General features: G+C 50.7%; 1 protein-coding gene across 1 annotated transcript in view; it reads right to left on the bottom strand.

Moving 5' to 3' along the window:
• The window catches only part of PAPPA2 (pappalysin 2), a 96,124-nt gene that overhangs the window by 20,186 nt on the left and 60,372 nt on the right, over positions 1-15,566 (bottom strand). The window contains exons 15-17 of the mRNA XM_017737395.1: positions 10,589-10,760; positions 8,331-8,508; positions 5,811-6,024 (exon numbers count right to left, since the gene is read on the bottom strand). Of these exons, the coding sequence (XP_017592884.1) occupies positions 5,811-6,024; positions 8,331-8,508; positions 10,589-10,760 (564 nt within the window). The remainder of the gene's footprint in view (positions 1-5,810; positions 6,025-8,330; positions 8,509-10,588; positions 10,761-15,566) is intronic.

Here is a 15,566-nt window from a genome sequence, read left to right as displayed (position 1 = left end):
GAAGGAGTGCAGGAGCAGAGCCCACCCACTTTTCAGTCTCCCATCCCTGGCACTGGTAGACACACCACATCTTTTACACAGAGGCATCAAAACTGGTGAGGCATCAGGCTGGCTCTCTCGGCAGAGGACGTGTCACCACCTTGATGGGCTTTACCTGAGCCAGAGCTGATTGCTCCATCCTTAACGAGACTTTTCCCGCACTCCTGACCTCCTCTACTAGACAGCACACTCCAGCTGCCTGCCCCTGCCCTCTCCCACCACGGGTGCCAGCAGGCAGGGCTCCAGGCACCACGTTAGGGAGTTCATAGCCTGCCACAGGTATGTGCAGAGGGCTGCCAGGGGTTAGAGGAACTCCTGGGGGAAGGCACTAAATTGCCCCTGGTTCTGACAGAGCTTGGGGCCACCTGTGTGCCCCCTAACACCTGATGCAGGGTCATGACATTGTGTGGGGCCACCCAGCTGCCCCTCAACACAGGGTGCAAGGTCACGCAGCCTGGAGAAGCAAGGGGACCCCGTTTGCACCCCACTGCCAGACCAGGGGTGCTCCCTGTCAGATTTCTGCTGGGAACTCATGGATGAGATATTTTAGAGGCTTTTGAAGCATTCTCATATTTTAACATAGCTGCAGCTCTTGGAGAGTCCCCTTCTCCCTTCAGAAATCAGGGACCTGTTTTTTCTCCAGACCGTATAAAGGGGCAGTGGGTGCCTGCCAAGGTCAATGCGGGCTCCAGCAGGTAACACGGAGGCAGGCAGGGTAGGGAATGGGCCACAGCAAGTCCACTGGCACAGAGCTCTGCACAAATCTTCCCACCAGCCCACCTGAGCAGTGAGGGTTGCCGCAATATCACCCAAGCAGCGGCAGCAGCCTTGGATTAACTAAGGGAGCTGCAACTATGAAGTGTTTCAGAAAGCTGGTGAGGCGGAGGGACTCTGGATTCCATCGCAGGCATCTGTGGTTTCAGTCCATTCCTCATTTAACTCTCTCATTTGCCTGCCCTTTCCATGAGGATGACAGCCACTGCCTCACAAAGATGTCCCCATCAGACTTTTCCTTCTCCCAAATCTGACTGAATGCTTTGCTCTGCCTAACGTTCAAGGTAAGCAAAGGCACATGCCAAGAAGTACTAATCCATGCTGCATATCCAGCTCCACAAGTAGCACTTTCCCCGTCCTGAACTTCCCGGCTCACAGGGTGTGATCCAGCTGTAGGACTGGCAAGGGGGAAAGCACTGGGGGTTACGGAGATAGAAGCAAACTGGTAGCGGGAAGTCCCTGCAACAGCAACACCTCAGGCACTGAGGCAGCTCCTTTGAAGACCAGGAGCATCCCAGCCACACGCGACTTCTCACCGGCCACTGCGCCTCCCTGCTGCTCTCCCAGTCGTGGTGGAGGCCCTGTGCCCAGGAAGGCCTGGGGAGGTGGGTCAGCCATGGGGAGGACACGCTGTGGCAGCTGCAGTTTGCACAGGTGCAGGCTGTGGTTTGCAGCCCTGTCATCCTCACAGGGGCTCCTCACTTTGATGTGGTGCTGGAGTGACCCCAGTGGGAGCCAGCACCGTGCACGGCCTCTCACACCTCTCCCCATGGCCTCTCACACCTCTCCCCCTAACCTGCACCCCCCTCCAGAGCACCTTGCTCTTGGAGGCTCGACCCACTGCCAGCATCCATCCAGGGACTTCAAACACAGCCCAGGCTGAGCCCAGGGTAGAGGGTGGGGTGTGGACCACTCCCACATATAGGAAATAAGCAGTTCATGTGGAAGCGTGGAGAAGGGAAGGGAGAGGCTTTTAGAAAGTAAGTATATACCTAAATACACACAACTTCATAGGAGCTTGACATTTCCGGACTCCCTCCCACCCCCCAACTTCTTCTGATCTGGGTCAGTGGCACTTCTTGAGGATTAACAAGGAAGCCAGGAAAATCAGAGTCAACCCTCTAACCAGGCAAGCCTAGTGGACAGAGGAGGCAAGGAGACATCTGAAGCCAGTGAGGGCTGTCTCTGAGGTGAAGGCATGAGCACTTGCCCAGCTCCAGGAGCTGAGCATGCAGGGCCTGGCAGGGATCCAGCCATCTTCTGAGGCAGCCAGCCTGGGGGGAGTGGGTTTGCTGTGCAGGAATGGTGACAAATGAGTCTGAAGCCTCATCTTCTATGGCAGGAGACTTATGGCTTCAAAGAGAATAGGGGGAAAAGAGAGAGATTTGTCAGGAAATGGAAGGGAAGCTGCACCAGTGTGCAGGACTCTCTGCTGCTGTGCTCCGAACAGCCTGGCCAAGCTGGGCTGTAAATGCTCAGAGACCTTAGAGGTGGAAGTGACAGAGGAACCTGGTTGACAGCCTGGGTTTTCTTTACCTGGCTCTTTGGCCCCCACAGCTGTGTGTGTTTGCCTTTCATCTGCAAGGGGCCAGATATGGGCAGAGGCAGCGAGTGCCTTTGTGCCCACCTCACCTGTGCCTGGTGCCCTACTAAGCTGCAGTGCCCCTGGGTTAGAGGCCGTCCTGCTTGCCCAGCTGTGAACTTTCTGGTTTCCAGTTCCCAGTCTGCTGACTCCTTCCAGTCCCCATTTCCTCCTCCACACTCTCCCACCTCCTCTCCTTCTTCCATGGTCTCTGCAGTTTTTGAACAGGGGGAGAAGGAAGAGGGACCGACATCTCCATGGAAGCTCACTAGGGACTGTGCTGGGCTCCCTCGATCTCTGGTCAAAATGCAGGCTGAGACTTTCAAATCTGCCTGAAAATGCCCAAATGGTTCTTTGCTTCATTCCCTAAAGCTAGCAGAAGGAGCTCAACCCTTCACAAAGGCTGCTTGGAGATCCCCAAATCTCTTCTCTCCAGGGAATCATCCCACAATGGGCAAGTGAAACAAGTCCTCTGAAGGGTCTGACCTCTTAGGTCCCCAAATTGAGAGCATCCTCCCAATATCACAGTGCTCCTCTAAAGGATCTCCTAGCTATTATCACACAATCATGGATCTGTCTTGGGTTGGAAGGGACCTTAAAGATCATCTTGTTCCAACCTCCCTGCCATGGACAGGGACACCTTCTACCTGACCAAGCTGCTCCAAGCCCCATCCAACCTGACCTTGTCTATTCCTGTCAGAGATCTGCTTCAGATGGCACTTCTCATGCTGGGAACAACAGCAAGGAGCACTGTGGGCGTGATGCCCTTTTCCCCAAAGTATCTGACACCCCTGACTTTCAGGCCAGTGCTTTTCAATGCTACAGCTCTGGGTGATGCTGAACATTTCTCCTTAACAGTTCACATCTTTGTGTGATCCAGGTGATGGGTTGGTACTGACATGGAACAGGTCCTGCCTAAATCCAGAGAGCTCCCATCACGAAGTCCAAATGTGCATGCTAAGTTCCACTTATTACCCTTCCTCTGGAATTAGAAGTGCAGTGCCTTGGCAGCTGGAATCCAGGTTGTTACATGGCCTCTCCAGGCTGATAACAGATCTCCTTTAGGAAGAGTCAAAGAAGCTTTACCCTTCATGTCAGCATTGTCAGTCAGATGAACCTGCCAGCAGGAAGGCAGCAAATTTCTGGCAGGATCTTGATTACACGATCAGTATTTCCTCAAGGATCCCTTGCTGACAAGCAGCGATTTCCCAAGGGCCTTTCCTCACCCAGGTTAATAGACAAAAGCATCTCCAAGACAACTGATTTCTTCATCCCTTTCTCTTCCACTTCAGCTATGGGAAATGAAATTTCAACTATGATCTCAGCCCCTTCTAAGCATCCTTACTGCTCCTGAAGTAAAATTCACCTAAAAAAACAGAAGTGAGGGAATTGCATGAACTTCCGTGTCCAAGATCATCTTGGCTTGCACACAGACAGCTGGGTCCCAACCATGGTTCAGGCCCGCATAAGGTGGGCGCCTCCACACCAGGAGCAAAGCTAGAGCTGGAAGAACAATCAAAGGAAGCCTGACTATAATTCCAAGGGTGAGCTAGTTAGTGGGCATGAGGAATCTTCAGTGTCAGTCACAGGTTATGCTTGACTTTTTTCCAATATATAGTACACAGAGAGAGTCTTGCTTCCTTCCGTGCATCGACACCTGTATGGCACTAAATCCTTTAGCAAGGCTTGTGCTTGCTGGGTTGGTGGACAACAGGGAGACAATAGATCAAGAACTCAGTTTTCTGAGCCCAAAGAGACAGCAGAAAACCCCAAAAACCTGATGTCCAAGCCACCAGCTCAGACCCTACTTTCACACCAGCACATCAGGAACTTGAACCTCATCAGTGCTGGTTGCTTCCAGAACTCTCCATCACCTCACTCTCTCCAAAACTGGCATGATCAAAGAAACCAACCTCTCACTTGGGCAGCTCCCACCCTCTCCTTGCCAGTACTGAGACACCAGAAGGAATTCCAGCAATCCAGGAACTGACTTAATGGCTAGCAGCTGCTACACCCCACCAAGGGGTTTGTACTCCTGCTGAGTGTACACCAAGAGCTCCTGATGAGACGGTACAATGACATTTACAAGTCCAAGGAAAGGTTTTCACTTGGGGTGGGCCACTCATATAGGAGTTAGTCTGCATGACAGGAAAGCAATACTTTCCCTGGTTTTGTGAATGTGGTTTTTGTATTCCACCATCAGAGATGTCCGATGAAGGAGCAGCAATGACAATTGCAAATGTGAAAATGTGATGTCAACACACATTGCTATGAAAACATAAACCACTTCGCATGATTCTCCTTGACTTGTCTCACAGGCTGCTCAGACCCACGTGGAAGTTACTCACACATCAGAGGAGCCTCAGGATCTCCCAGGGGTCATCATTTTTGCCAGCAGCTGCTGCAGCAGGACAAGAAGGGGCCTAACTTTGCAAGCTGAGTGGATCTGAATGCCCAGTGCCTGCAGTGCCACAGGCATGAAAGCTGCTCTAGAGTTTGCAAAGCAGTCCATGTGATTGCAGCCATAATCACCATTTGCTCAGCTCCCTTTGGCCCAAGAAATGCTCCTAACACTGTGAAAAGCTGTTTACAGAAACCACTTCCTTCATTACAAGGCAAGAAATTTGGCAACTGTTTCCCACTGCACAACAACTCTACCCCAGAGCAAAGAAGAGATGAAGTCTGCATCCAATTAAAACTGGAAGGGGGCATTAAACAATTAACACATAATTACCTGATTTGGGCTAGAATCAAGACTCTGGGGAGGACCCGGCCAGTGCCAGGGAATCTTTAGTGACCAAACCCAGTGGGGACTTCGGCTGGAGGAGTCACAGACAAAACGCTGCTTTACTCCCCAGCATCACGACACTGGCTGAGAGCAGGGCTAGCGAACCACCAGGAATTTTTCCCCAAAGCATCAGGAAAAATCTTCCCCCATTGAAATGCCAATGCTACAGATTAAATTTAGCTGAGAGGCACAGCGGGTGAGATGTTAGCCCTGACAAAAGGCAGCCATTCATTCTTGCAGTGCCTCTGTTCTACGTTTTACCGCTTTTAGGACAGACAGGAGCTCCAGGAGTCTGCCAACATCTTGTAAATGTCTAATTACCTGAGAGTCTGCAAACACTTAATTTGGTGCTTAACTTTCACCAGTGAGGTGCACAGGAAGATCTGCTTGTTTCAGGTCAAAGCGCTTAACCCACACGTGTGTGCAACAGCACCTCATTCCCACCGGGTTCACCCAGACCAGGGAATGCCTCTTGCATTTTGAGAAATCTCTGTAATCACAGCAAGCTGCTCTGCCTTCTACCTATCAAGTCAGGTCTTTGAGACTGCCATCATCCTATCACCTCTGCTCCTTGAGCACACTGGGAGGAGGAAAGAAACGGTGATAACAGACCTGCCACAGACTTACTTCTTAGGCTTGTCCGCTGCATTCTCAGCCACGTGGTAGCCAGGCTTGCACTTATAGCGACAGACTGAGCCCACATCGTGGTTCCCCTGCAGGCACCGAGGGACCAGGAGCTTGGCGTTGGCCACGGCGGGAGGCGCGTCACACTCCAGCTTGCAGTAGGCTTCGGGCAGCGACCAGAGACCATCCTCCAGGCAGGTGAGCCACTGGTTTGTTCCTGTCCCCAAAAGAGAAGCAGCGTGTGGGGTTACAGCTGAGCCAGGGATGGAGCCCCGCTGAGGGGAGTTCAGAGCAACCAGCAGAAGTCCTCTTGTTAGAGTGTATACTGATGCCAAAGGGGGCAACAAACACGAAGACCGCAGACTTCATCGCCTGCTTGGTCAGGCTATAGCAGAAAATACTTGAATGCAGACAGAAGTATGGAAGGGTCAACTTCTAGAGGCTGGAAAAAGGACCTTGGTTCTGCAAATCTCCCCAGATCTTTCCCTTAAACTTGCCTTCTTCAGTGGTGCCTCAGGACAGCCAGGGGCCTTTGTGTAAGACACCTTTCTGTCATGTTCAGTTCAGCCCCCGTCATTGTCCCCAAGTGCTTTTTGCAGCTTGTCCTTACCTATGCTGACCAAGCTGTCATACCCTACTACAGGTGCAGTGCAAGATCACAGAACCATGGAATGGCTTGGGCTGGAAAGGACCTTTAAAGGCCATCTGGTCCAACCTCCCTGTGCCATGGGCAGGGACATCTTCCACCAGATGAGGTAGCTCAGAGCCCTGCCCAACGTGGCTTTCAATGTTTCCAGGGACGGGGCATCCACCACCTCTCTGGGCAACCTGAATGTCAAGAGGATGGAAAATGCCACAAGGACAGATGTGGGAGGCTTCACTGGTGGGAATTCAAACCACCCATCATTAGAGGTTTGGGTTGAGCATTACAGCCCAGCTCTTTGTTGTCCCTGGTAGACCCAGCTAAATGGGTGGCCAAAAACTGCTCGGCTCTGGGTGCCTGCGGGAAGTGCCCAGGACTACAACACCCACATAGTGTGGATGATGGATAGCTCACTGGGAACTACTGAGCAAGAAAAAGAGCTGGACTGGAGTGAATGGGACCCTTCCTACTGAGAGGTTTGGATCAGCACGTTTGTGGCGCAGCCAGGCTGCTCTACAATTCCTTCAAACATTCCTACAGAAACGCTTTTGGAGTGGAGACAAGCTCACATCTCTACTCAACACTTGTGTTCCTCATGGGTCAAGGCTGCCAAGGGTCACGTCCCACCTCCGAGTGCCACACAGCCATGTCATCCTTTCCTTGCCTATTCTTAGTGTTTATTAGCCTTGACAGCTTGCTTGTAAGGATGCAAGTCTTGCGGGGGGAAAAAGCATGGAGCATGTCCCTGCCTCAATGGCTCAGTTGTGTCAGCTGGACTCCAAGAGTTTCCCCACATGGCTTGGCAGCCTTGGCCAAGCACCTCCAGCCATCATGCTGGAAGTCACCCAGGGGCCCATCAAGGGGATGCCTTCCCACTGAGGGAGCCCACGGCAAACCTCACAGTGACTGCAGCTGTGAGTGAAAGATCAGATTAAAGCTCTGCCCTCAGTTGACCAACCCTAGGCAATGGGCATCAGTTCGTGCAGAATTTGTGTTGTTGAGATGACATTCGCACGCTACCCTTTGATCAGCTCACTCTGGGGATCTGCCACCATCCTCCCTGTCATGAAAGGAGACCTTAATTCTCTGCGGTTTTTGCTCCTTAGATTTAACTTTAAAAAAAAAAAAAAAAAAGAAGTAAACAATTCTCATACATTTCAGTTATAAATGTGTCCATAAAATAGGGCACCCATTAAAATGATTTGTTGTATGTGATTTTTCAGAGCAAAGGCACTGGTGGAAATTCACAAAGTCCCAATGCTTGAAGCTGTCAAGGCAATTATCCCTGAAATCCCATCCAGCTCAGCCCTTGCATAGACAGAACAGTAGCTCTCTTTCTCTGACTTGGCTTAAAAAATTCCTGCGGCTACTGATGGAGTCGGCAGAATGAAAGCCAGGCCATGGTGTGTCTGGGTGGTGAACATCTCCCAGACCTCTCTGCAGCTGTGGGCATCGGTCTCTATGGCCTTATACAGCCCCAGGCCCCCTGAACCACAGGCTTTCCCAGAGCCACCAGGCACAGAGCCACTTCTGGCTCTCTGAAGTCCTGTCTGCCTGCATGCTGCTTGTCTCCATCACCCTGATGCTGGAGGCTGGACCAGTTATCAGGAGAGGACATTGCTACACCCGGAGGTGGATGAATAAGGGCTGCCTGCCAGGGGATGGGAGTCAGAGGGAATTATCCCCACACTAGGATGCCTCTGCTCCAGGGGGAGGGATACCCATAGTTTCAGGAAGCATCACAAGAGCCCATCCAGCTGGCAGAAGCCAGGATAAGTGAGAAATTCTAAGTAGCAATGCTCTGTTTGAACTGCTTGGGACAGGCATGGAAAGGTAGCATCAAAAAGGGTGGTTAAATGTCTCGACACTCCAGACCATACCTTGAAGCTTGGCTGGGGGGATGCAGGAGAAGGAGCATCTCTGCAGGTAGGTGGTCCCCGTGGGGCAGGAGAACTCGGCATAGTACACGTGGGACTGGTCAGGGACACGGCAGTCAACGGGGTCACAAGTCACAGATCTGTCCCACTGTCCCGAACTGCATGTCAGCACCACCTCCTGCTGCAGAAAAAGCAAAGCTCCATCAGACTCCCGAAGGGAGCTTTGACCTACAGGTGTGCCACCACAGCAGAAAGGTCTGAGCCAAGTTTCAGGACGAGGAGAGCTTTCCAACATTTTTCCTCCCCCAGTGTGCCCTTTCTCCCCACTCCAGACAACAAATCACGAAGCCCTGACCTGTTCACAGGGAGATGTGTGGGGTGTAAGAGCAGCACATGTGCCTTGGGGTAACAATCCGGCCACTGTGCATGTTATGTTGTCTGGCCACATTAAGGAGAAAAGGAAAATCCCTTCAAGATACACTGAAACCTCTTGAGCTAAGCTGTTCCCAGCTCTGTGCACTGCAATTTCCTCCCCTAAAAGATCAAGTCTTACTTCAACTGTTGTCAGAAAGCTCTTCTGTTGATTGTTTTCCCCTAAATGTACCAATTCCCTCATGCCTCAGCCCACAGACCCCACTGAAATCATATAACCTCATTTACAAATCCTCATTATACAGCCCCTCTTACTCAGCTGGGCAACTGCCTGACATCAAAAACCACCATGGTCCCACCACTAAATATGGTCAACATGTGCTACAGGCTTCATCAAAACCGAGTGGTGGATGATGGTTTGCTGTGAGCAACCGGGTTTAGTGCAAGGTGTTCCTAGCCACAACGGGGGGCTTGGACCAAGTGATCTTCTAAAGGTCCCTTCCAACCCCAACTGTTCTATGGTTTCCATTCCCAAACTGCTAGCCCCAGCCCAGCAGCCCTCAGCCAGGGGCTGCAGACCAATATTCCTGATGTCCCTTCACTGGCTGAGTACAGCCGAGCACATGACCTTATCCTCCCAACCACCACGTCTTGATTGAACCTGGATGTGGTGGCTCTGAAGGACATCATTAAATTTGAGTCCAGCACTCCCAAGTGTGCAGCAGGATCATAGTGTAGCTGAACTAGGTGGAGAAGATGCTTAGGAGAAGAGCTGTGTGCATTTTCCTAAACAGGGTCACAAGCCTGTCATCACTGCAACATCCCTGGAGGGCTCAGGGCAAGGCACTTGCAAGCTGCCCTCTGCTGTGACAGCCACTTGGGGTAAAGCTCTGTTCAGAAGTTTCCCATCTCACTGCCAAACACAGGAAAACTGTCACCCGAGGCAGATTTATTTTGTGTGGTTTCATTTCGGAGAATGGGAACATTTTGTTTTCCCTGGGCATGCCTTGGCCCACAGACCCCGTGGCCATGTAATTAATGACCTCCCAGTGATGAGCAGCGCATCTCCAGCTGTCCTGGTGCATTTCCCAGTGCCCACCTCTCCTTTGGCCAACACTGCAGCGTGGGAAACCTGCCTGCCAGGTGTCACAAGCAGATCTCCGAGGAGAGGAAGGGTCACCCTGCTGACGTGGCCCAACCCACTTCTGTCTGAACCAAGTAAGCCCACGCTCTCGCTCAGTCTGGCATGTAGGCCAGCTCAGCCCCAGAGACTCCTGTTCCCCCCTCCAGAAACAGCCTAAGGACAGGACACTCTGTCCCTACACCCCTGCCAAGGTGACTGCCTGGACCAAAGCAGCTCAGTTCCCAAGGACACATCATCCCAGGTCTCCTCAGTCAACAGCTAAGAGCTGTGCTGGCTCGTGACTTTAATGAGGTAACCCCCAACCCTCTGCAAAGTGGGACAAACTCTTTCACGGTGACCTCTGTGCCATTATTGCAACACAACACAAAGGAAGAAAAGCTCTCCATGCTCTCAGCTGCCTCTAAATATAGTTGCTCTGCAATGACTTCATTTTTTCCTGAGCCACTAACTTCAGCTTTAAGAGAGAAAACATCCCAGGGACGTTTTACTCTCCAAGCAATGTCCGTCTGGAGAGCAAAAGTATCTACCTCTCCCTCTGCTGGGGTGCATCACCCTGACTTGGGACATTCCCTGCATCAGCCTTTAGGCTGGCTGGAGCTTCACTGAGCTGGGATTTTCTGGGAAAGCAGCAAAAAGGTCGGGGCTGGACGAGCAAAGTGGTCTGTGCTCTCTCCAGCCACCTCAGGGGGGTTAAATCTTTTTCATCTAGGTCTTGGTCCCATGGGCCATCCTGAGGCCCACTCACCTGTGTGGAGCCCAGCTTCTTCCCACCACTGGAGTGGAGGACGAAGCCCTTTTCGCAGGCAACGGTGCACGTCATGTGCCTCGGGCCATCGGAGCTGCAGTTGAGGGTGGCAGCGTGAGCCAGCGGTGGCCGCGTACAGCTTCCCGATCCTGTGCAGGCACCGTGGGCACAGCTGTGGAGGAGAACAGAGAAGGGATCAACCAGTGGCTCCCAGGACTACTTCAGCAAGGAAGGGCTCTCTCCAGGAGGCACTTGCGTGGAATGAATGCTCAGCGGGTCACAGATGCCCAGAGATGCACACCTATCCCTCACAGCTCCAGCTTCTTCCAGGCTTGAAGTCTCCTGACAATGATGCCAGGAGAGTACTTCATCACAACTCTGTTTCAGCTGGACTTCATCCCAGCCCACACCTTCTCACCAACCTCCACCATGCTCTTCCAAGCTGATGAAAGGAGGCACAGCTCAACGATATTCCAAAATTTGTGCTGCCTGCACACAGGCACAGAGTGTGCACGCTGCCGGGCACCAAAGGGGCTCACTGCAGGTAGACCAAGAGAACAAAAGGAGGGAGGTGACAAGGAGAGGGGAGGCAGAAGCTACACCTTTGTCTAACCTTTGAATCAGATATGGCAAACTCTCCATAGGATACTGGAGAATCCAACTCCAAGGAAAGGTTTAGCTAAGAGGAAACCTCTGCAAATATTAGGGAATCATCTTTGAGATGTTCCTCAGGTCCTGTGCAGTCCCCCTTCATATCCATACAGCTACACCACAGCCTGTGGTGGAAGGGAGGAGCTGGATATACCACTGGCTCCTCAACCCCACTCCTGTCACCTTCCCCCTCTGCTCTGATGGTCTTCAGCACCTCTGCTCTTCCCACAGGCCAACACAGCACCCCAAGCCTATGCATGCTGATGCCAGGCTCTTGGGGATCAAGACCATCTCAACATGCACCTGTCCAGCTCCACAGCCTCAACCACGGCCACCAAGGTGAGATGCAGCTAAAGGGAGGAATAACCTTCCCCTCGGCACCACTGCAAGGTGCAAGAGGTCCCAGGAAAGTTTGCAATGCATCACCCATTCCTTGGTTTGCAATGCATCGCCCACACCTCCTCCTCCTCATCACTGCAGCAGTCATTAGGTACTGACTATTCAAGCATCCCAATTCCATAATGAGAACCAGTGCTGGCCAAAGGGTTACGGTCTCCATCAGGGAAATGCAGCCAGTCAATTAATTACCTGGGATGGAACTGGGACAAGACATAGGGAAATACAACAGCTCCATCAGCCTGGCTTTATCTGTTACCAGGTGATACAGGTGCAACACCTGACCCCAGCCCTCCTCAGTCAGGGACAGAGGTGCTGCATGCTCAGGCAATGACTGGGGAGAGAAGGGAGGGAGCTGTACCTGAACGCCTCGCTCTCCTCTGCTCCCTGCTTGGCACAGGGCTGCCAGCTGTTTCCAGCCACTGCCTTTCTCCCAGCGAGGCAGAGGCCTCTGCCTCTTGCCTTTACTCAACGTTTCCAGCCAAGGATGCACAGAGCTAGAAATACCACAAAAGACACACACACACACAAAAAAAAAACCAAAAACCAGCAACCCCCAAAAAAACCAAATCGGTACCGACGCAGACGTTAAGGGAACGCAATGTGCTGTTGACTCTGGACAAGTCCACCGAGCCAAAGACATGGTGGAAACCTGCAGGCCACAGCCCCAAAAGAACCGGTGGGCACAGGAGGGGACCACAAAGGAGAACAAGAAGAAAGGGGCTGTTTTTTCAATGCAGACCTGTTTATGAAGTGAGAAATGGTTTCAGGGCAGCTGCTGCAAATTCTTTCACTAGCTTATATTTCCATTTGCTTCCTTTTTAAAGAATTTGTTTTATGAGTGCAGCGTTTGTCAGGTCATTAGCTTCTGAGGGCATCTGGTACCAATTGTAGCCCTCTCCCCTCCCCTCCCGCAGTCACCTTCTCTGGGCAGTTGCTCTGCTCCCTGCCTTGTGCCCCTGGCTCCTACTTGCTCCTGTCCCCAGTTCCACTGCCCAGTGGATTGAGCCACTGTCCTAAACTTCCTTGTGTGTTTGTCTCTGGGCACCCATGTCCTCTTTCCAGCCTCGCTTCTCCATTCCATCTCCTTCCTCACCAGTCAAAGGTACACAAGGACATGCACCTTTCCACCAGACCAGGCTGCTCCAAGCCCCCTCCAAACTGGCCTGGAACACCTCTAGGGATGGGGCAGCCACAGCCTCTCTGGGCAGCCTGTGCCAGGGCCTCAGCACCCTCACAGCCCATGGTCAGGGTGTTGAGTTACGGAGCTCGCGCCCATCGCGGCACGGGTTTGAGGGCGTGCCGTGGCATCCTCCAGATGCATCCAGGCCAAGTGCTTGGCTGGAGCAGCTCTGCTGGTGCTGCTGGAGAGACAGCACGTTGTCTGGGGCAGCCTTGGCAGTCGGGACAACGCTGTTATTAAGTAACAATTAAATGAAGCGCTAATCCTTTTGAGCGCTACCAGGGACATTTCGGTTTTCCACCAGTTCAGAAACGTAACCAGCAGTGTGGTAGAAAGTAGATCAAGATTATCAGCAGGTTTCTCACGTATTATAAATACAAAATGTTACATAGGGTAGTTATGCATAAGAGATTGATAATTGCAGGTCATAACAGCAAAATATTTCTGTTTATGTACATCACATACATAAACACTCACACACATGTTCTGTATGGGCATTAGAAATAATAGAAAGGTTTGGGTTAGAAAAATTACCTTTCTCTTTGTCCCCAAAGATGACTAGCTTAGCACTGTTTTCTCTGTGATTAACAACACCCCTAATCCTACAAATACCCCCTAGATTTTGTTTTGGAAATGATCCGAGACCAAGCAGCTCAAATTCTGAGCAGCTGTGCTTGTCCCACACCTAGCTTTGAAGTCTGGTGCTGCTCTTCCAGACCGGAAGAGGAGCTCACATCACTGAAAGCTGTCTGATTTTCTCAAATATATCAATAACATTAAGAAATACATATCAACCCATCCTGCAGACACTGCCTTGATTGCTTCCTTTATCAGCATCATCACAGCTATCACTGCCGTACTTGGGGCCAGGACACTTTTGAGCCTGATGGGGAACGAGTGCAGGTCAAAAGAGAAAAGAAGCCCTGTGACCTGGCCCCATCATGATCCACATGCTATGCCAGGGCTCGGGTAAAGTGATGGAATAAATGACAGCTCCCAGACCCTGGAACACCCTAACAAAGGCTGGACAAGGAAATGGTGCAGTTAGCCCAGTTCTGATCTCAGCATGAAGGAGCTCTTTCTGCTTTTGATAATAAATGAAATTCCTGTATCACAGCTGCAAACTCTTGACTTCTGCCCATTTCTGATTCAGGCCATATAAGATGTGGGACAAGCCAATATTTTTTTACTTTTTTCCTGCCCAAAACATCAAAAAAAATTTCCACTTCTATCCCAGCATCTTTTGAAGCTCAAACTAATGATTTGTCAACAACATTTTTACAAAATATCAAGGTTTTTCTCCTAACTTATTTCATGTCAGCACAAGCCTGCACGATACCCTGGGCTCACCAAGTCCCACAACTTAAACATCAAAGAAAGTTTCAGGTCTGGAAATCTGTGAAATTCTGCCTAGTGATGGCCCTAACTGCTCCAGAACGGTAAGAGCTTTGTTCTGAAATGGGAACAATTCTATAAACTAGAGCAAAGCTTTTCCTTTGGAATCCTTCATCCTTCTAGAATAAAAGCAGCAATAGAGCGTGTTAAGCCAGTGGTGGCAAAGCTAGTACGGTAATACTACTTTGTTGTGACAAATCCCAAATTCTCAAAAGCTGAAATTTCATGTTTTACAGCAATTACTTAATGCAACACAGAAAACACGGATGGATTTACCCACGTCAATTTAAGCCAAGTCAAATGCAGTGCAGCTGCCTAAAGTATAATAAATCATCTGCACATTGCTTCAGTGTCTGCTCAAGCTTTCAACCCCAAGATTGCTGCTGAAACATCCCTTATCATCAAGCTCCAACTCTCAACAGCAGAAACTTGTAAGTTCTTCTCATGGTGCGAATTTTTGGGAGAGGGGGGTTATAGGAGATGTTGACAGAAAAGTAAAGGCTCCAGCCAAATCTCCTGAAGTTAAAAGTCGTCACTGCACATACTCTGGTGGAGTCTGGATTGTAACACCCAGCATCAGTGAGATAAAAGGCGTTTACTCCAGTGCGGTCTAGCAAAAGAGAATAGCTAGGAAATGAGAAAAGGTGTTTTGGAAATACTTGGGAATGTCTCCCTTCGGGCGTGTTTCCCGCAAAGGTGAAAGGTCCCACTTTTCCAGTCAACCTGATGGCAACCATCCTTGTGGGAGCAGGCTGCGTGTACAGACCCAGCGGTGGTGATGGCTTCTTGATTACAATCTGCACTGAGGTTGCCATCTCAAGAAAAGGTGTTTGCTTCTGTATGTGACTCCAAAGGAAACTTTGCAAAAAATAACATCCCTGTGAGTCATCCGCTGTCATCTGCTTCAGAGACAGCGAAAAGGCCCCAGTAAGACATCAAATGACCTGTTGGCCCTCTGTAGCCATAGCAGCAAAGGGGGGGGGGGGAAAAAAAGGAAGAAAAGATAAATCTTAATGCATTTCCAGGCAGTTCCTTTCCATGTTTTTTTTGTTATTGTTTGCTACACCAAAATAATTGTGTAGAGATACAGAAAACAAGGTTGAATGGGATGTCAGGTTTGGTCTAGTCACCTTCCCAACCCAAGCCAGGACAGGCCACACCCAAAGAACATCTTTGTCCCTATCAGATCTCCACAGGAACACACTCTACCTCATTTTCTCATCTTGTCCAGAGGAATTAATTTCTGAGCCACATCCATCACCATGAAAGACATAAAAATAGCAGAGGGATTTCAAAAGGGAGCTGCAAGCAGAAGCCATAGCTGGGCTGCAAGGCTTCTGCTGTAAGATTTAA

Source organism: Corvus brachyrhynchos, unplaced genomic scaffold (genome assembly GCF_000691975.1).
Source record: "Corvus brachyrhynchos isolate BGI_N302 unplaced genomic scaffold, ASM69197v1 scaffold466, whole genome shotgun sequence".
Lineage (NCBI taxonomy): Eukaryota > Metazoa > Chordata > Aves > Passeriformes > Corvidae > Corvus > Corvus brachyrhynchos.
The sequence above is the reverse complement of the archived record's forward strand: the minus strand, read 5'-3'. Positions and strand labels throughout refer to the sequence as shown.